Genomic DNA, 20,703 nt, shown 5'->3' on the forward strand with positions numbered 1-20,703 from the left:
GTGTGACTGTGGGCGAGTCACTGCGCTTCTCGGGGCCCCGGTTGCCTCATCCGCACCATGGGGATTAACCGCGAGCCTCACGTGGGGACGGCCCGTTTACCCGGCATCTCCCCCAGCGCTTAGAACGGCGCTCCGCACGTAGTAAGCGCTTAACAGATCCCGACATCGGGATTCTGTTCTCTCTGCTCAGTCGCCCCGTTCGCTCGTCATCCGGTTACCACGGCCCGGCGATTCCGTTCCGCGATCGTTGGAAATGCGTTATCGTCGGCCGGTCCCTCGACGGGACCGACCGAGCGCGGCGCACCGAACTGAGCGCCCGGGAGAGGACGGCAGCAGGGTCCCCCGCCTTGGGGCCGCAAATCGCGGCGCCGCCAAGCATGTTCCTCTGATCCTAGATGTGCAGCCCGCTGATCCTCCAAGATAAGATGAACCTCGTCGAGGATTACGTGTCGGGAAATCCCGACCTCCAGGGCAAACTCTTACAGATTCTGGACTCCTGGTGTCACCCCGGCTTCAACACGAGCGTCATCGTAAGGTAAGGAGCCGAAGCGGGGGGTTCCCACTCGGTGGAAAGAGCCCGGGCCTCGGAGTCCGAGGTCACGGGTTCGACTCCCGGCCCTGCCGCTCGTCGGCTGTGGGACCGTGGGCGAGTCGCTTCGCTTCTCTGGGCCTCAGTGACCTCGTCCGGAAAATGGGGAGGAGGACCGGGAGCCTCACGTGGGACCACCCGATGACCCCGTGTCTACCCCGGCGCTTAGAACGGCGCTCTGCACGTAGTAAGCGCTTAACAGATCCCAACTTTATCATTAGAGCAGGGGACCCAGACGTCACTGCAAGTAAATAAAAATATCTCGAGTCGGACACGGTCCCCGTCTCACGTGGCTCACTTCCCAGATGCCGTCCTGCTATTACTAATAATAATGGGAAGCTACCGATAATCTCCTCAGGTGATCCCTAGGAGGAAAGAACCCCCTACTTTCTTGGGGGGGGGGGGGGGCATCCAATCGGACGCAGACATCGTGACGAGAAACGGCGCGGCGTTAACGGGCGGAGCGCAGGCCTGGGGGGGGGGGGGGGGGGGGGGGCAGAAGGACCCCGGCTCTAATCCCGGCTCCGCCGCTCGTCTGCCGGGTGACCCGGGGCCGGTCACTTCGCTTCCCTGGGCCTCAGTTACGTCATCTGTAAAACGGGTTCGAAGAGCGTGAGCCCCACGCGGGACGGGGACTGTGCCCCGTCTGACTCGCGTCTGCCCCGGCGCCTAGAACAGTCCGTGGCCCGTAGTAAGCGCTCGACCAGTACCGTCTTATCCGTGATAGTCAGGGCCAGGAGACGTGAAATAACCCCGGGGAGCCGCGAGAGGCTCCGGAGCGGAGGGTAAGGGCCGGAAGAGAATGACGAAGGAACCGGGGGAAGGAGGGAGCCGGCGACGCCGGCCGAATCGGGTCGTATCGATAACGCCGTCCGACCGCTCTCCTCCGTACAGAGAGTATCAAAGCCCTCTGTCCTCGAGAGTGGACAAGCTGAACCAGAAGACGCTGAGTAAATTCGTCTTCCGCCTCCTGGAACAGTACGGTCTGGACCCGGGTGAGTGACTTCCGTCCCGGCGACGACCTTCCCCGCCTTCGACGGGGAAAACTGAAGGAATCGCTTCTCTCCTCGGGTCTGTCCCTCGCTCTCTCTCTCTCTCTCCATTCCCCGATTCGGAGCTGGGCCTCCCCCCCCCCCCCCCCCCGGGGCGTCTTAGTCTGAATTGACGCTACCCCCAAGCGAAGCCCGTGGATTACGGGACCCCCCGGGTGTCCGAGGTAGATGCCGATGACCGAGAGGCCGCCTCGCCCCGTGGTACGGCGGGAATCTCGCCCGCCGGAGGGTCTCGGACGAGGGGACGGCGAGGCCCGGCCCGGAGTTACGGCCGCCCTCGGGGACGGGACCGCACGTTGGCTTCGCCTCGGTCGGCGAGTCCGGCCCGACCCCGGGAGGCGAGAGCCAAGCGGTCGCACGCCCGACTGTCCGCCCGGTGGGACGAGGCCGCCGGCGGCGGCGATCTACGAGGCCCTCGGCCAGACGCGGAGGTAAAAAGGGAGGGTCCGCGCGGTCAGGCGGTCGCTGGTCCGCGCTCGTAGCCCGCCGCGGGAGCCCGGGAAGACCCGGCGGGGAGCTGGCGAGCTCCTCCCGTCTCCCTTCTCCCCCTCTCCGTGACTCCCCGGGGGATCGAGAGAATCCGACCGGCTCCGGGACGGGGTCCCCCTCCTCCGCTCGGCTCTGTTTCCGGAACCGGCTCCGGCCCCGTTCCCCGCCAGATCCGAGCCGAGTTTGCTTGAGGGCGTTCGCGGATCCGTTTCGGCAGTTCGGGGCTGTTCCCTCTTCCTCTTTCCCGAGGCGGGGAGTTATTTCCACGTGCGCGCGTTGGGCGGGCTGACGGGTTGATTTTTCTACGCCCGTCTCCCCTCCCGGACTGTGAGCCAGTTGTAAGCGGGGAGTGAGTCCGATGATGGTTCTACTGTAAATTGAAAAAAAAAGTGAAATCGTGGTACCCGTTAAGCGCTTAATGTTGGTATCCGTTAAGCGCTTACTATGTGCAGGGCACCCTTCTGAGCGCTGGGGGAGACACGGGAATCGGGTCCACGTGGGGCTCGCGGTCTTAATCCCCATTTTACGGTCGAGGTCGCTGAGGCCCGGAGAAGTGAAGCGACTCGCCCACGGTCACACGGCTGACGAGTGGCGGGGCTGGGATTCGAACTCGTGACCTCTGGCTCCAAAGCCCGCGCTCTCGCCACTGGGCCACGCTGCTTCTCTATGCTTACTATGTGCTTACCATGTGCCGAACACGGTTCTGAGCACTGGGGTTGATACCGGGGAAGCAGCGTGGCTCGGTGGCAGGGGTCACGGGTTCCGATCCCCGCTCTGCCACCTGTCAGCCGGGTGACCGTGGGCGAGTCCGCTTCACTTCTCCGGGCCTCAGCGACCTCATCTGGAAAACGGGGATGAAGAGCGCGAGCCCCACGTGGGCCGACCTGATCCCCCCGTGCCCCCCCCAGCGCCTAGAACGGTGCTGGGCACGTAGTAAGCGCTTAACGGATACCAGCGCGATGGTGAGCATTGCAGGGTGATGGGGTTGTCCCACGCGGAGCTCAACGCTCACGCTTTTAATCCCCATTTTCCAGATGAGGTCGCTGGGGCGAGGAGAAGTGAAGTGACCTGGCCGAGGTCACACAGCGGCCGGGTGGCGGAGTCGGGATTCGGACCCACGCCCTCCGGCTCCCGAGCCGGGGCCCTCTCCCCCGAGCCACGCCGCCCGTACTCTCCGGAGGCGCTTGGGACGGAGCTCTCCGCAGAGGAAGCGCTCGATGAATACGAACGACTGACCGACCGACAGCCGGACTCTGCCGAGCGCTCCGTCCGGGGGCTCAGGAAACGCGATCGACCGAACGCTTCGGAGAAGCGGCGCGGCTCAGCGGAAGGAGCCCGGGCTTGGGGGTCGCGGGTCACGGGTTCGAATCCCGGCCCTGCCACTCGTCGGCCCTGTGACCGCGGGCTTCACCTCTCTGTGCCTCGGTTCCCTCGTCGGGAAAACGGGGCTTGACCGGGAGCCTCACGCGGGACGGCCCGATGACCCCGCGGCTCCCCCAGCGCTTCGAACGGGGCTCGGCGCGTGGTGGGCGCTTAACGGATACCAACGTTATTATCGTCAGCTGCCCCGAGCGCTTTAAAGATACCACAGGCGTCATTACCAAGATCCCGGGGGGGGGGGGGCGGTCGGCATCACCTCCCTCTCCGCGATCTACCCCACGGCCCGGTCGCCCGGCATCCGGCCGCCTCGGAGACGTCCCGATCCCTGACCCGGCAAGTTATAAATAAACCGAGGGGGTCACGAGAGAGCCAACCCGAAAACCGCCGAGAAGAGGAGGCCGGAGGACGCGGTCGGGGAGGGAGGGGGACCCGGAGCCAGGATTTCCAGGAAAAAAAATCCCCGGCGGGGCCGGGAGGGCGAGGCCGCAAGAGCGGTCGGGACGGGCTCCGGGATTCTCCGTTCGTCGTTCTCCACTTGCCGTGTTCCCTGAGAGGAGAGCGGGGCGTTTCGCGGCTCCCCAGTAATTCCACGTAGACGCCCCGAGCCAACCGTCTCGCGCCGTGACGGCGCTTTCTCGAGGGCTCCGCAGACCGGGAGCTCGTCGCGGGCGGGGAGTGGCCCCGTTGGTTGGTGCGTCCCACTCTCCCCAGCGCCTTAGTCCGGCGCTCCGCGCCCGGTAAGCGCTGAACCGGGGAAGCGGCGGGGCTTCGGGGTCCGAGGGCGCGGGCTCGACTCCCGGCCCTGCCGCCCGTCGGCTGTGGGACTGCGGGCGAGTCACTTCGCTTCTCTGGGCCTCGGCTCCCTCGTCTGGAGAATGGGGACTCACCGGGAGCCTCACGTGGGACGCCCCGATGGCCCCGCATCTCCCCCGGCGCTTAGAACGGCGCCCTGCGCGGGGTAGGCGCTTAACGGATACCAACATCGTTAGGAGGGAGCCGAGGGCCCGAGAAACGAGGCGACCTGCCCGAGGTCGCCCGGCAGACCAGAGGCAGAGCGGGGATTAGAACCCAGGTCCTTCCGATTCCCTGGCCCGGGCCGTAGCTGCTCGGTCGTCCCTCTCCTCATTTGCCCCCTAAAGTCACATCTTCAGGAGAATGACCTTGGGCGAGTCACTTCACTTCCCTGGGGCCTCAGTTACCTCATCTGTAAAAGGGGGATGGAGACCCGGAGCCCCCGATCAGCTCATATAACAATAATGGGGTTTGTTAAGCGCTTACTACGCGCCGAGCACTGTTCTAAGCGCTGGGGGAGATACAGGGTAATCAGGTGGTCCCACGTGGGGCTCACGCTTTTAATCCCCATTTTCCAGCTGAGGGAACTGAGGCCCAGAGAAGCGAAGTGACTTGCCCCCAGTCGCCCAGCCGGGGTTAGAACCCACGACTCCGACTCCCAGTCGCGCTGAGCCACGTATCTACCCCGGCACTTAGTGCAGTGCCTGGCGCCCGGCAAGCGCTTAACAGATACCGAATCCCGTCTACTGTGTATACGGCGCCCGGCACGTAGTGAACGCTTACCGGATACCGTATCCCATCCGTGTATACGGTGGCCGGCACGTAGCGAGCGCCTGACAGATACCCCTCGAGAAATCCCCCCAAAACAGAGAAGAGTAAACGTCACGGGTGGCCCGCTTCCAATCCCGGGGAAGCGTTGGCCTTCAGGTGAAGGGCGTCCAAAATCGTAGGCTGCGGAGGGCAGGAGAGGACTGTTCAGTAAGCAGTCGAGTCTCCCAGGTGGGGCCGGGACCCCTTCCTCCGGAAACCCGACCTCCGCCGACCCCGCTTCCGGAGAGGGGCCGGGCCGCCCGTCGGAAGACCGGCCCCCGGCCCCCCCGCGCCCCGTGGTTCCCCGGCCGGGGTGGCCCGGGCGGTCGCAGGTCCAGAGAGGAGACCTCTCCCCGGGGCAGTCGTCCCTACCTTTGGCGACCGGAGGCGCTCGCCGGGCGCAGAGCGCTGCGCGAGACGCCCGGGAGGGGACAGTGGACAGAGTCGGCGCGGGGCCCGTCCGCTGCCCCCGATTCGTTCATTCAGTCGGGTTCGCCGAGCGCCGACGCCGTGCAGAGCGCTCGGAAAGTGCAGTTCAGCAACCGACGGCGGGCTCGCTGATCACGGGTGTTGGTATTTGTTAAGCGCTTACCCTGTGCGGAGCGCTGTCCTGAGCGCAGGGGTCATCGGGTTGTCCCACGTGAGGCTCGCGGGCTTAGTGCCCATTTTCCGGATGAGGGGACTGAGGCACGGAGAAGCGACTCGCCCACAGTCCCACGGCTGACGGGGGGCGGAGGCGGGATGCGAACCCGGGACCTCTGACTCCCAAGCCCGTGCTCCTGCCACCGAGCCGCGCCGCTTCTCTGATGAGCTTGCCGTCTAGAGGACCGCGATCAGAGGCGTTGATTGAGCGCTCTGTGCGCGCAGAGCACCGTACCGAGCGCCGGGGAGAGTCCGGTAGAGCCGATTTGAGCGGACTGAGAGGCAGCGCGGCTCAGTGGAAAGAGCCTGGGCTTCGGAGTCGGAGATCACGGCTTCGAATCCCGGCTCCGCCACCCGTCAGCCGTGCGACTCCGGGCCAGTCGCTCCGCTTCTCGGCGCCTCAGTTCCCTCATCTGTAAAATGGGGATTAAGGCTGCGAGCCCCACGTGGGACGACCTGATGACCCTGCGTCTACCCCGGCGCTTAGGACCGTGCCCCGCACCTAGTACGCGCTTAACGGATACCACCGTTAATTAATCGCTGCGGTGCCTGGCCCATCGTAAGCGCTTCACCGAGACCGTTTAAGCAACGAACGAAACCGGGGGAGCTTCCGCTGGGGCCCAGGAGGCGAGGAGAGCTGGAGTGGAGACAACGCTCCGCGACCCGCTCCGCACCGCGGGGACTCCGCGACGCAGTGACTCAGAGGCCCAGTTCGGGTGTTAACTGGTTTTCTTCCCGCCTGCATTTCAGAGCTCTGCCCGAACGTCATAAACCAGCGACACCTGAGATCCCTGAGATACCTTTTCTACAAGAGGTTCGTGGAGGTACGCCGCCTCGCGTGTGTTTCTGTGGCTGTCAACTTGTTGTTTCCACCGGGCCCGCCCCTCCCCCGGCTTGGAAACCTACCTTCTTCCAGTTGGTGACCGCCGAGAAGCAGCGCGGCTCGGTGGAAAGAGCCCTGGCTTTGCAGTCCGAGGTCATGAGTTCGACTCCCGGCTCGGCCGCCTGGCAGCTGTGTGGCCGTGGGCGAGTCGCTGCGCTTCTCTGGGCCTCAGTTGCTCCGGAAAATGGGGGTGAAGACCGCGGGCCCCACGGGGGACCACCTCATTCCCCCGGGTCTACCCCAGCGCTTAGAGCGGCGCTCTGCACATAGTGAGCGCTTAACAGACGCCAACATTATCATCATTATCAGGCAGAGCCGTAAAATGAAAACCGCGTTAGGGAGGCCAGCCGGATCAGCTTGGCTCCGCCCTAGCGCGGTCCTCGATACGTAGTCGGCGCTCATCAAATGCACGTGCAGAAAAGCGCCGTGTCTTAGTGGAAAGAGAAGAGACTCCCCCGCAAGTCCTAATCCCGGCTCTGCCGACCGCTAGCTGTGTGACTTCGGGCAAGTCACTTCACTTCTCGGTGCCTCATCCAATCAGTCATTCATTCAGTAGTATTGATTGAGCGCTTACTACGTGCAAGCGCTTGGAGCGAACAAGGCGGCAGCAGAAAGAGACAGTCCCTGCCGTCCGACGGGCGCACGGCCTGATCGGGGGAGACGGCCTCGGTTCCCTCATCTGGAAAATGGGGGTTGAAAGCGTGTGAGCCCCACGTGGGACGCCCCGATTCCCCGCATCTCCCCCAGGGCTCAGAACAGTGCCCGGCACCTAGTAAGCGCTTAGCAGATACCAACAAGTGACTTCACTTTTCCGTGCCTCGGTTCCCTCAGCTGCAAAACGCGGATTAATAATAATGATGATGGTTTTTTTTTTTTTTGAGCGCTTACCGTGCGTCAGGCGCTTTCTAAGCGCCGGACTAGATCCAAGCTAGTCCGGTCGGACACGGTCCCTGTCCCGCGTGGAGGATACGGTCCTAATCCCTGTTTTGCAGCTGCGGGAACTGTGGCAAAGGGAAGTGAAGTGACTACCCCAAGGTCACACAGCAGACACGTGGCGGAGCTGGGCTTCACAACCGTCAGGCCGGAGCTTGATCCGCTAGGCGCCGCCGCTCCTCGCCGTGGGCGGGAAACCCGGCCGCCGACGCGGTCGCTGACTCTCCCCAAAGCTGAATCCGGGGCTCTGCACGTAGAAAGCGCCCAACAGATCCCCCCGAAGGATTGATCGGACGGGCGATACTCCTCCCGCCCGATGGAGCGAGTTCTCTCGGTTGTCCCGTAGCGAGCGGAGGCGAGGGACGCCCGTGGCAGAACCCGGCCTTGACGAATGCGATTCGTTCATTCGTTCGATGGTATTTATTGAGCGCTCACTACGTGCCGAGCACTGTACCGCGCGTCCTCGTTTCTTGGTCGCCCCCCCCCCCGTTGATCACTTCGGTTTCTTTTTTGCAGAAAAGCATGACTCGGGAGAACTGGACAGACCACATCCAGGTGAGTCTCCCAGCTTTTTCTCCCCGTCGACCTGGGTCATCCCATCCGATAGGGAAAAAGGCAGAAATTCGTCCCCGGCCGCCGCCGGGTTCCCGTCGGGCGGACCCGGCGGTCGGAGGGAATTCCGCGGGGCTTCGTTGCAGATTCCCGCCCGGGAGAACCGGGGAGGCTCTCGGACTCTCACGGGCCCGGCCGCGTCTTTCCCGTCTCACGTTCCGCTCTCCGTCGGCAGGGGAGAATTTGAGATCACGTTCTCCGTTGATTTCATTCATTCAGTAGTATTTATTGAGCGCTCACTACGTGCAGGGCGCCGGACGAAGCGCTTGGAACGGACGGGTCGGCAACAGACAGAGACGGTCCCCGCCGTCGGACGGGCGCGCGGTCCGATCGGGGGAGACGGGCCGACGAGGACGATGGCGATAGGTAGAGTCGAGGGGAAGAACGGCTCGTAAAAACAGGGGCAAATAAAGAGAATCGGGGTGACGTACATCTCGTTAACAGGATAAATAGGGTGATGAAGATACAGACGGTCGAGCGGACGAGTACCGTGTGAGGAGGAGAGGGAAAGGGGGGAGAAGAGGGTTTGGCTGCGGAGAGGGCCGGGGGGGCGGTGGGTAGAGGGAGCAGAGGGGAAAACGGGGGAGCGCAGTCTGGGAAGGCTTCTTGGAGGAGGTGGCAATGTATGCGATGCCCGAGGGAGATGGTATAACGATAATAATGATGTCGGTACTTGTCAAGCGCTCACTATGTGCAGAGCACTGTTCTAAGCGCCGGGGGAGATACAGGCTCATCAGGTGGTCCCACGGGAGGCTCACTGTCTTCATCCCCATTGGCCGGACGGGGGAGACTGAGGCACAGAGGAGCTAAGCGATAAACCCTAGGATACAGTCTGCCTTTTTGACAAGGTGTCTAATTGTCACAAGTCACTGGGCCAGCATCCGTTCAGTCGTATTTAGTGAGCGCTTACTGGGTGCTACGCGCTGTTCTGAGCGCCTGGGAGGGCGGAGTGTAGCGACAAAGAGACACGTTCCTGCCCACGGACGAGCTCCCGGTCCAGAGGGGCAGACAGACATGAATATAAATAAACAGATGGAGCGGGAAACGACAGATCCGTACGTGTGCGCTGTGGGGACGGGAAGGAGGACGAATGAAGGAGCGAGTCGGAGCAGCTCGGAAGGGAGAGGGAGTCCGACGGAGGCAGAAGGACAAGCGATAAACTTTAAGATACGGTCCGGCTTGTCGACAGGGTGTCGTCGGACTCCGCCGGGAACCCGCCCGCCGACGGCCCTTAGCGTGACCGTAATAGGCGGCGCCGGGATTTGGCTCCGCTTGAAAGGAGCTGCTTCCCGTCCCTTCCGGGACCCGTTCGGACATAAGTCGTTGCGCGTGCGGGTCCGTTTCTCGTTCCCCGTCCGACCGGAGAGACAACCGCGGCCTCGGTGGTCATCCTCGGGGAGGCCTCCGCCGCAGGCACGACCTTCTGGGAGGTTCTCGCGGCCCGCCAGGCTGTTCGGCGGCGTCGGGCCCTACCTGTCGGGCGTACGGATCCCGCCGCCTTCGCCGGGGGCTGGGGGGGGGGTCCCGGTCCGAGTGGCGCAAGAAAGGGAGAAGCGGCGTCCAGTGGAAAGGGCGGAGGCCCCGAAGACCTGGGTTCTGATCCCAGCTCGTCCGTTCGGTGGCTGCGTGACCGTGGACGGGTCATTTGACCTGGGGAGACGGCGTGGCTGTAGTGGCCCGGGAGTCGGAAGGACCCGGGTTCTCCTCCCGGCTTCGCCGCGTGTCCGCCGCGCGGCCTTGGGCGAGTCGCTTCGTGGCGTGGCCCGGCGGGAAGAGCCGGGGCCTGGGAGTCGGAGGTCACGGGCTCGAACCCGCTCGTCAGCCGCGTGACCGTGGGCGAGTCACTTGGCTTCTCTGGGCCTCGGTCACCTCGTCTGTCAGATGGGGATTAACCGCGAGCCTCGCGTGGGGCAACCCGATCGCCCCGTATCTCCCCCGGCGCTTAGGACGGTGCTCCGCACATGGTAAGCGCTCAGCAAATACCAGCCTTAGTGTTACTTCATTTCTCTGGGCCTCGGTTACCTCATCAGGAAAACGGGATTAAGAGCGCGAACCCCATGCGGGACCAGGGACTGTGTCTAAACCTGATTAACCTGTATCTACCCCGGCGCTTAGAACGATGCTTGGCACACGGTAAGCACTGTAGCGAGTATCATCATTATTAACATCAGTCGAAGAGTCCATCGTATTCACTGAGCGCCCACTGCGCTGTACTGAGCGCTTGGGGAAGTACAAAAGAACAGCAGACGGACACATTCCCCGCCTACGACGGGCTCGTCGTCAATAACGTTGATTCGGTGCTTATGGAGTGCGAGACCCCGTCCTAAACGCTGGAGCGGTGTCAAGAAAATCAAAGAAGAATAATAACTGTGTCATTGCTCAAGCGCTTACTGTGTGCCAGCGCCGGGGGGGGACACAAACAAATCAGGTTGGACACGGTCCCCGCCCCACATGGGACCTGCGGTCTCAATCCCCATTTGCTAGATGAGGTAACTGAGGCCCAGAGAAGTGAAATGACTCACCCGCGGTCACCCAGCAGGCAAGTGGCGGAGCCAGGATTAGAACCCGTGGCTTCTGGCTCCCAGGCCCGGGCTCTAGCCACTAGGTCACGCTGCTCTTCACGAATACGTATGAGCAAATACGAATTGAAAAAAAGAAGTAATTTAAAATCCATAATTGAAAGATATGTACGGAAGCGCTGTGTTGAGAGTTGGGGCTGTTTTCTCGAGTGAGCTTGGCTCCACTCTCTATTTAGGCAAGATTCCACCACCAGGCGTGTGCACAAGAACGGGATCGTTCGGAGGAGGAAAGGGGTCCCCCTCGACCCCCGAAGCCGTCAAAACGGCAAGGAACAGGAAACTGATCTTCACCGGTTCGCTCCGAAAGAACGCGTATCTCGGAGGAAGGTTGTAATTACGGATTTAGGAAATCGGTTCAACTTGCCAGGGTGTGAATTTCAAGGTTCATTCAGTCTGCCCTCTCAAGCGTTTCAAAAAAAAAAATGAAAGAAAAAAAAGCTTTCCTCCACCGGAACGGAAAGCCCCCCCCGCCCCCCCCCCCCCCCCCGGTTGAAATGCACCGAGAGATTCAAGGGGAGAGAAATGGGGGGGGGAGAAAAAAAAAGGATCGCTGCCGATCCTTCGGCTTGCAAAACGTACTCGTTATTGCTCTGGCCGGTGGCCAGCTGGGATCCCTGAGTGGCTGTAAAAAAATGAAAAAGTTGTCGCCCGAGTCCGTTTCGCGAATATTGGCTTCCCCTTTCCAGAAAAACCCCATTGACCGACGCTGGCAGCACCGCAGCTGTCCGTTGTTTTTTTATTTACTTCGACCAACGTGAGATCGTACTTTCACGCGGGATGTCCGTCAGCTTAACCTGAGAGAAAGAAGAAAATCTCCTAAAGGGCGATAAACCGCGAGCTTGGCATCCGAATAAGAAAGGAAGAGGACCTGGGATTTTAACCGACCGAACGGGAAGCCGACAGAGCCGCAAAGAGACGATTCTAATTCGTTCGTCCGGTCGTATTTGCTGAGCGCCGACCGCGCGCAGAGCACTGTACTTGAATCTCGACCTTAGCCCAGTTTTTATAGGACATGCCTAGAGATGCCTAGTTTTGGGGTTTTTCCGTGGCGTTTCTTAGACACTTGACTACGTTCCGGGGATTGTACTGAGCACTGGAGTAGATTCAAGCTAACGGGGTCCGTGTCCACGTGGGGTTCCCGGTCTTCAACCCCATTTCACAGGTGAGGTAACTGAGGCACGGGGAAGTGAAGTGACTGGTCCAGGGTCCCACAGCAGACAAGTCATTGAGGCTTCCTTATGGTGCCTGGAAATCAAGTATCGAACGACGGCCCCCCGAGGCCGTGGGGCACGTGGGACGGGGACCGCGTCCAACCCGATTTGCTTGTGACCACCCCAGCGCTCAGTACAGTGCCTGGCACACGGTAAGTGCTTAACAGATGCCACGGTTACTTAGGCGCCTAATAAATACCGTCATCGTTATTATCCGGTTGGCCGGTTGGTTCCTGGAAGTTGAAGAAAGCGGGTGATGGAGGGGAGGGCCGTCACAGGGCCCGGGGTGTGGGGGAGAGCTGGAAAATGGGGATTCGCATCTGTAAAATGGGGATTCTCATCTGTAAAACGGGGATTAAGACCGTGAGCCCCACGTGGGACAACCTCATTCCCCTGTGTCCGCCCCAGCGCTTAGAACAGTGCTCGGCACATAGTAAGCGCTTAGCAGACACCAACATCATCATTATTGTTGTCGGGGGCGGAACCGGGAGCCCCAGATCGCTGCCTCTTCCCAGCCTCTCTTCTCAGGGTAGCCGTGGCGTCTCGGGGAGCAGAGGTGAGGCCCCCCCCCCCCCCCCCCCAGTGCACTTAAAGCGCATCGGCCCCTGCTTGTTTCCACAGAGATCTCCCGCTCCCCCTTAGCCATGGCGACCAAAGATCATCAGTCGATCGGTAAATGGTATCTATTGGGCGCTTACTTGGGACGGAGCACCTGACTAAGCTCTCGGGAGAGGACAGCACAGCAGAGTCGATAGACGCGTTCCCTGCCCACAGCGAGCTGACCGAGGGCGGAGACTGACGTAGATGGAAAGAAAGAAACGACGGATACGGACACGGGCGCCGTGGGGCTGGGAGCCGGGAAGAGCCAAGGGGGTCAGGGCGAGGCAGAAGGGAGTGGGAGACGAGGAGAGGGGCGGCTCAGTCCGGGAAGGCCTCTCGGAGGAGATGGGCCTCCAGGAAGGCTTTGAAGGTGGGGAGAGGGACGGTCCGTGGGACACGAGGAGGGAGGGCGATCCGGGCCAGAGGCGGGACGTGGGCGAGGGGGCGGCGGCGAGACGGGATGGAGGTCCGGCGAGTAGGTGGACATTAGGGGAGCGAAGCGACCGGGCTGGGTCGCTGTAGAAGAGCGGCGAGATGAGGTCGGAGGGGGGCGAGGTGATGGGGTACCTCAGCGAGAGGCTCGACCGCCCACCCCGGCCCCACCGGCCCCCGGCCCGTCCGAAGAGGACGCGGTAAGAGCTCCCCCGGCCCAGTGGATCCCCGTCTAAGGGCGGAGACGGGGCGGCCTGCCGGGCGGGGGCCTCGGCCGCGAAGGACCGCTCGGGGAGACCTCCCGTCCCGAGCCGGAGATGGGCGGCCCTCCGGGCCCCGCGCCGTGGCCGGGGCGCTGCTTGGAAGGTGATTCAGGGGAAAAGAATGTCACCCAGGCCCCGAGCTACAGATAACCGAGCTGCCTGTTGTCTCCTGGGTGCCAAGGCAGAGGTGGGGCAGGAAGGGCAAAGGAAATCCTGAAGAATGCAGGGGAACTTCCACGTATTGTAGTCCGTGTGGGAACCAGGGCCCCGTGCCGAGGGAGCTTGGGAAACCTCAAGGATGTTTGGAGGGCCGGGAAGATAGTCGGGGCCGGCTGGGGGGGGGGGGGGGGGGGGACGGCGTGAGGGGAGGGGGAGGGGGCGCAGGTGCTATTCTCAGGCCCCGTTCCCATCCCGGTTGCGAGGAAGAAAACGGGGGCCGGGCGGGGGCCGGTCCCGGAGAAGCCATTCCGCAGGCCGAGAGTCGCTCGGTCGGGCGGTTTCAGTCGCTCAGTCGACCGACCGGTCAGTCTGTAAAATGGGGATTAAGAATGAGCCCCGCATGGGACAACCTGATTACCTTGTAGCTGCCCCAGCGCTCAGAACAGCGATTGGCACCTACTGAGCGCTTAACAAAATGCCATCGTCATTATTATTAAATAAATGACAGGCACGGGCATCGTTGCTGTGGGGCGCGGCGGGGGGAAGAGTGAAGGGAGCAGGTCGGGGCGACGCAGAAGGGAGCGGGAGATGAGGAGAAGTGGCGCTCGGTCTGGGAAGGCCTCCTGGAGGAGACGGGCCTTCCGTAAGCCTTCAGAGCGGGGAGAGCGACCGTCCGTCGGATCGTCCCTCCCGCTTCCGAAATCCCGGTCTGTTCCTGTGGGCGGATCTTGCTTTGGAGGCCGTCCCGCAGAGGACCCTTTTGACCCGGGATAAAGAAAATATCCCCACTCTGCCACTCGTCAGCTGTGTGACCGTGGGCGAGTCACTTCGCTTCCCTGGGCCTCGGTTCCCTCCTCTGTAAAATGGGGATGAAGACCGGGAGCGTCACGCGGGACAACCTGACGACCCTGTATCTCCCCCAGCGCTTAGAACGGTGCTCGGCACGTAGTAAGCGCTGGACGGATACCGGCGTTATCGAATATCTTGTAGCCAAGTGCTTTCCGCCAGATGACTTGGTATCTCGGAGCCCAGAAGCAAGTTTCTTCCGGTGGCGGGACCCCGGGCCGAGAGGTCCGGCGTGGGCTCTGCCTCGTTGTACCCTCGCAGGGCCTTCTTGCCGAGGGGCTTCCGGATATTCGTTTCCGGGACTCTTCTTTCCGCTTTCCTTCACCTCCTCCCTCCCGGCTTCCCGTCTCTGCGCCGGTATTTGCCGCTTCGGTGCTTTTTTATTTTTAATGTAATTTTTCTTTTCCTCCAAACCAGTGGGCCACCGACAGATTCGTTTCCCGATCTGAACGGGGGCGTCTTCTCTGAAGACGATTTCTCACCTTTGCGTTCCCGAAGGAGTCTCAGGAATGAGGGCCAGTAGGTCCGGCCACATTCCACGCATTGCAGCCCCTGTGTTGGCGCTGGCCCCGTTGGCGAAGGATCCCCGGAAACCAGTTGGCCCTCCTGCGGTGTCCGCGTTCAGTACAGCGCGCTGGTCTGCCGGGTGACCTTGGGCAAGTTGCTTGAGAAGCAGCGCGGCTCAGTGGAGAGGGCCCGGGCTTTGGAGTCCGAGGTCACGGGTTCGAATCCCGGCTCGGCCACTCGTCAGCTGGGTGACTCTGGGCCAGTCGCTTCGCTTCCCGGTGCCTCGGGTACCTCATCTGTAAAATGGGGGTTAAGACCGTGAGCCCCACGTGGGCCCAACCTGACACCCCAGCGCTCAGAACGGTGCTCGGCACACAGTAAGCGCTTAACGGATACCGACACGGTTATTGTTATTCACTTCTCTGGGCCTCAGTGACCTCCTCGGTAAAATGGGGATCGAGACCGTGTCCAACCCGATCTGCTTGTATCCACCCCGGCGCTGAGTACGGTGCCTGGCGCGTGGTAAGCGCTTAACAAATACCAGAATGGTTATTATTTGCCCACAGTAAGCGCTCGATAAGTACGAGCGAATGAGTGAAGGTTGTGTCGAGTTACTGAGCTCTCGTTCTCTAGGGTAAGATCTGCATCACAGGAGGGTCGTGGTTCCCTCTTAACTTTTTTTTTAAATGATATTAGTTACGCACCTACTCCGTGCCAAGCACCGTACCGAGCTCTGACCTAAGCAGGGCTCACAGTCTTAATCCCCTTTCTACAGATGAGGGAACCGAGGCACGGAAAAGTCGATAATGACTATGGTATTCGTTAAACCGTAACTTGCCATGTGCCGGGCACTGTGCCGAGCGCTGGTGGAAGTCCAAGCTGATCAGGTTGGACACGGTCCCCGTCCCACATTGGGCTCACAGTCTTCATCCCCATTTTAGAGATGAGGGAACTGAGGCACCGAGAAGTTCATCCGGTCGTATTTAAACTGTATTTTAATTGTATTAAATCAGTCGTATTTAGTATTAAGGTAATAATAATTGGGGTGTTTATTACGTGCTTACTGTGTGCGAAGCACTGTTCTGAGCATGATACGAGACAATTAGGTCAGACACAGTCCGGGTGCCACCCAGGGCTCGTAATCTAAGTAGAAGGGAGAACGGTTACTGAATCGCGTTTTACAGATGAGATGACCGAGGCACAGGAAAGTGAAGCGACTTGCCTCAGGTCACAGAGCAGGCACGGGATGGAGGCAGGATTAGAACCCAGTTCTTCCGACTCCCAGGTGTATTTTCCACTAGGCCACACCGCTCCTCCGCATCACGCAACTTGAGTCTGGAGACCATGAGCTCTGCTGTACAACTCGATATAGTTATACTATAATATAATGCTATTATACTTTATAAAGGTGGTATTTGTTAAGCGCTTACTATGTGCAGAGCCCCCTTCTAAGCGCCGGGGTAGATACGGGGTCATCGGGTCGTCCCACGGGAGGCTCGCAGTTAATCCCCATCTTCCGGACGAGGTCACTGAGGCCCAGAGAAGTGAAGTGACTCGCCCACGGTCCCACAGCAGCCGAGCGGGGAGTCGAACGCGTGACCTCTGACTCCGAAGCCCGGGCTCTTTCCACCGAGCCCCGCTGCTCCTGTTTCACCGTTGCTGCCTTGAACGTTTCATCTCGTGAAGGGTTCCGAGGTTTCCACCCCCCCCCCCCCCCAAGGCCGGGTTAGAACTAGTTTCCTGGAAACCCCACCCAAATCCTCCCATTAGGGTTATTTATTATTATTATTAATATCAGCATTTTTTATGATCGCTTTCACCTGACTCTGTTTCAGAACACGGTGCGGGGCAACATCTGGCTTCAAGAGCAGCTGATTCAGCTCCTGGTCAGTTACTCCGATATAACCACGGCAGCCCTTTGGGCTCTGAAATACCACCTCCCCGATAAATCACTCCCCAACGGAGTAGCGGAGGAGCGGCAGAAACTCAAGGACCGAGAGAGGTAAGGCGCTCACCTTCTCACTCTCCTGGAGGACTTCTTCCAAACGTCTCCGGGCTTTCCGACGTCCGTGTGAGCGCGTGCTTTTCCGAACAGACCAGCTTCTGGACTCACCGAGGTCTCAGTCGGGCGGTCGGTGGTGTCGACTGAGCGCTCACCCTGTGCGGACCACTGGACCAAGCGCCCGGGAGTCCGATGCAGCAGAGTGGGTAGACCCGTTCCCCGCCCCCGACGAGCTTGGGGTCTAGAGGGGGAGTCGGACGTTAATGTAAATCAAAATGAAACGGGTGTGAACGGGAGTGCGGGGCCAGATCCCCGACTCGTGGAAATCTCGACTTCCGCTTCCCCTAATGGTACTTGTTAAGCGCTAACTGTGTGCCAGGCACCGTTCTGAGCGCCGGGGTAGGTACGGGGGAATCAGGTTGCCCCACGTGGGGCTCGCGGTCTTCATCCCCGTTTTACAGATGAGGTCACTGAGGCACAGAGAAGTGAAGTGACTTGCCCACGGTCGCACAGCCATCAGGTGGCGGAGCCGGGATTAGAACCCACGACCTCTGACTCCCAAGCCCGGGCTCTTCCCACTAAAGCCGCGCTGCTTTTGGATTTAGACCGGGAGGCCCGGGTTGGGCTGGGGACCGGGTTATATCTGCCCAAGCGTTTAACAAGGTGCCATTTAGAGAGAGAGAGAGAGAGAGAACATCTGTTACATCTTCTGATTTTTACCCACGAAGTTGAGCAGCAGATCACCCCAGTGGAGCTGAATTCTTCTCCTCTCCTGCAGGGGACTCGAACCAACCTTTCAGCACTCCCTCTTTTAAAATGTCTATAATAATAATGATGATGTTGGTATTTGTTAAGCGCTTACTCTGTGCAGAGCGCTGGTCTAAGCGCTGGGGGAGAGACAGGGTCATCGGGTTGTCCCACGTGAGGCTCACAGTCCTAATCCCCGTTTTCCAGATGAGGGAACTGAGGCCCAGAGAAGCGAAGCGCCTCGTCCACGGTCCCACGGCTGACAGGTGGCAGAGCCGGGATTCGAACCCATGGCCTCTGCCTCCCAAGCCCGGGCTCCTTCCGCTGAGCCGCGCTGCTTCCCGCGCCGTTTATAGTATTTGTTAATCTCCCACTCTGCGCCAGGCACTGTACCAAACGCCGGGGTAAATACCAGATAATCAGGTCAAGACGCAGTCCGTGTCCGACGTGGGGCTCCCGGTCTGCGTCCCCATTTTGCGCGTGAGGTAACTGAGACTGAGAGAAGTGACTCGCCCGAGGTCACGCAGCAGAGCCGGGATTAGAACGCAGGCCCTCCGACCCCCCCCCCCCCCCCCCCAGGCCCGGGCTCTACCCACTGGGCCACGCTGCTTGTCGGGTGAGAGCCACCGTGCTCTTCAGAGCACTCTTTTGGACTAGTACAGTGCTCAAGAAGTACCACGAATCGACGGATTGATTGTCACCCACCCAGGGATGCGTCTGTTCGGTTGTGTTCTATTCTCCCAAGCTCTCAGTGCAGTGCTTTGCACGCAGTAAACGCTCAGTAGATGCGATCGAACGGATAAACCCACATCCATCCTCCTTACAGCCTGGGGGGGGGGGGGGGGGAGGGCGTGAGGGGCAGATAACCTACGTGTCGCAACACGAGGGTGGGAGAGGCTCCCCCCCCCCCCCCCCCGGCCGGGCAGAACAGGTGGCTTCGGGGTGCTGACACGAAACGAGACCCCAGAGTCAGCTGAAAAATACAGGGAAGTGGGATGACCAAGCCCTGTGAAGACCCAGCCTCAGAAACTCTAGATAGGATGTAGGTCTGGTACCCCAAAACCATCGCCACGAGCGTGGTTTCGGTTCTCAGGGCCGGGGCCCTGAGCTCTCAAGAATCTAAACTCGGCGAGGGCGAAGGTGATTGGTTCCAGCTTTGGGAACCGCCAGCGAAGCGGCGGATCTCTCGACGCCGGAGACCACAAGTCGCCGTCAAACGGCTTCTCGGCAGAGCGTCCGATGGGAGCCGGGGGCCGCGAGGTCCCGTGAGGGGGACGGTTCCCAGCCCCTTCTGAAGGAGCGACCGGCGCGGTGTGAAATTGTAAAAGGAGAAACCGAAGAAAAAGGCCCGGTGGGGCCTCCCTGCCCGCTCTTCTGCAGTAGGATTTACGCAAGTCGTAAAGAACCGGGCGGAAGTTATAAATCGAGCGTAGTTTGGCTCTGCCTTGGTTGGTTGCCCTGGTCTGACTCAGCCCCTGCTTCTCACCCACCTGGCTCCGGTTAGGCCCCTCTGACCACCTACCTTACCTGAGGTTGCTGCCTCTTCTCATCTCCTGGCCTGAATGAGCCCCCTTCTCATCTGTCGATCTGAGTTATTCCCCTCTTCTCGTCCACCTGGCCCGAGTCAGCTCCCTCTCCTCATCTCCCGACCGGGGTTAGCCCCCTCTTCTCACCCACCGGGCCCGGGTTAGCCCCCTCTTCTCACCCACCTTCCCTGAGTTAGCTCCCTCGTCTCACCCACCTGGCCTGAATTAGCCCCCCCTTTTCACCCACCCGGCCGAGTGAGCCCCCTCTTCGTACCTATCTTACCCCAGTCAGCTGCTGGCTTGAATGAGTTAGGCCCCTCTTCCCACGCCCCCCCCCCCCCCCAGCCCGGCCTGAATTAGCCCCTTCTTCTCACCCACCTGGCCTGACTTGGCCTCATGGTCTCACCTACCTAGCGTGAGCGAGCCCCACCGGTTCTCTTCCTTCCGTGCCCCCTGCCCGAGTTGGTAAAGGGAAAGCCTAGGAAGTCTTCATTAACTCTTTTAACGAACAGAAATGAACTGTTTTCTTCCAACAGAAGTATAAACCCCAAGTCTGTGCGGCTCAGAGGCGCAGAGGAGGAGTGAGGTCTGGTAGAAAGAGCAGGGGTCCGGGAGTCGGGGGACCCGGCTTCTAATCCTGGCTCTGTCGCTCACTTCCTGCGTGACCTTGAGCAAGTCATTTCACTTCTCTGGGCCTCGGTTTCCTCCTCTGCAAAATGGGGATCCGGTCCCCGTTCTCCTTCCTACCTGGATTGCGAACACCTTCGGAGTAAGGACTGAGCCTGTCCCGATTACGTCGTATCCGCCCCCTTGCCTGGCACGGAGCCAGCGCTCGACGGTTGCCGTTGCTATTACGAGAGCGAGAAGCAGCGTGGCCTAACGGATGCGACGCGGGCCCGGGAATCGGAGGACTTGGATTCCGTCGCCCGTCTGCCGCGTGACCTTGGGCAGATCACTTTTCTGTGCCTCAGTTCCCTCGTGTGTAAAACGGGGGTGAAGACCGTGAGCCTCATGTGGGATATGGACCGCGTCCAACCCGATTAGTTCGTGTCGACCCCGGCGCCTAGTGCGGTGCCTGGCGCATATACCATAAAAAAAAGGGTGAGGGAAGCCGGACGGAGCGGTAGAGGCGGCTTCGCGGGGGCCCGAGGCCTTCCTGGGGGCGACTGAGAATGCTCGGCCTGTCTGCTCTTCCAGGGACCAAGTGGACGACTGCAGGAGGAATGACCACGAAGAGGCCCGAAGGCAAGACTATTACCAGCTGCCCATTCCTCAGGAGAACATTCACTTTCTCAAGTCCTGGGAGGAAGTGGCCGGGTGGAAGGATGTGGTCCTGCAGGTGAGTGAGGGGCGGGAACGGGAAACGAACGGAACTAGTCCCCGCCTCGGACCGGAAGCTCGCTCCGGGCCCGGAACGACTCTGAGGAAAGGAACCAAATCCTATCGCTCCCACCTTCGCGACATTGCTAAAATCCGCCCTTCCCTCTGCGTCCAAACTGCTACCGTGTGAAATCCGATCACTCGTCGTATCCCGCCCCGATTACTCCGTCAGCCTCCTTGCTGTCCTCCCTCCCTTCTGTCTCTCCCCACTCCAGTCCATAGCTTCACTCTGCTGCCCGGATCATTTTCCTGCAGAACGTGCAGCACGT

General features: G+C 60.8%; 1 protein-coding gene across 3 annotated transcripts in view; it reads left to right on the top strand.

The window, feature by feature from the left end:
• Positions 1-20,703, top strand: part of EXD3 (exonuclease 3'-5' domain containing 3) — a 241,239-nt gene that overhangs the window by 73,342 nt on the left and 147,194 nt on the right. For all 3 annotated transcript variants that reach the window (XM_029054293.2, XM_029054292.2, XM_029054295.2), the window contains 6 exons: positions 396-535; positions 1,484-1,584; positions 6,505-6,578; positions 8,087-8,125; positions 16,615-16,781; positions 20,252-20,393. In XM_029054293.2, the coding sequence (XP_028910126.1) occupies positions 396-535; positions 1,484-1,584; positions 6,505-6,578; positions 8,087-8,125; positions 16,615-16,781; positions 20,252-20,393 (663 nt within the window). The remainder of the gene's footprint in view (positions 1-395; positions 536-1,483; positions 1,585-6,504; positions 6,579-8,086; positions 8,126-16,614; positions 16,782-20,251; positions 20,394-20,703) is intronic.

The sequence above is a fragment of the Ornithorhynchus anatinus genome, chromosome X4 (assembly GCF_004115215.2).
Source record: "Ornithorhynchus anatinus isolate Pmale09 chromosome X4, mOrnAna1.pri.v4, whole genome shotgun sequence".
In the NCBI taxonomy this organism is placed as follows: domain Eukaryota; kingdom Metazoa; phylum Chordata; class Mammalia; order Monotremata; family Ornithorhynchidae; genus Ornithorhynchus; species Ornithorhynchus anatinus.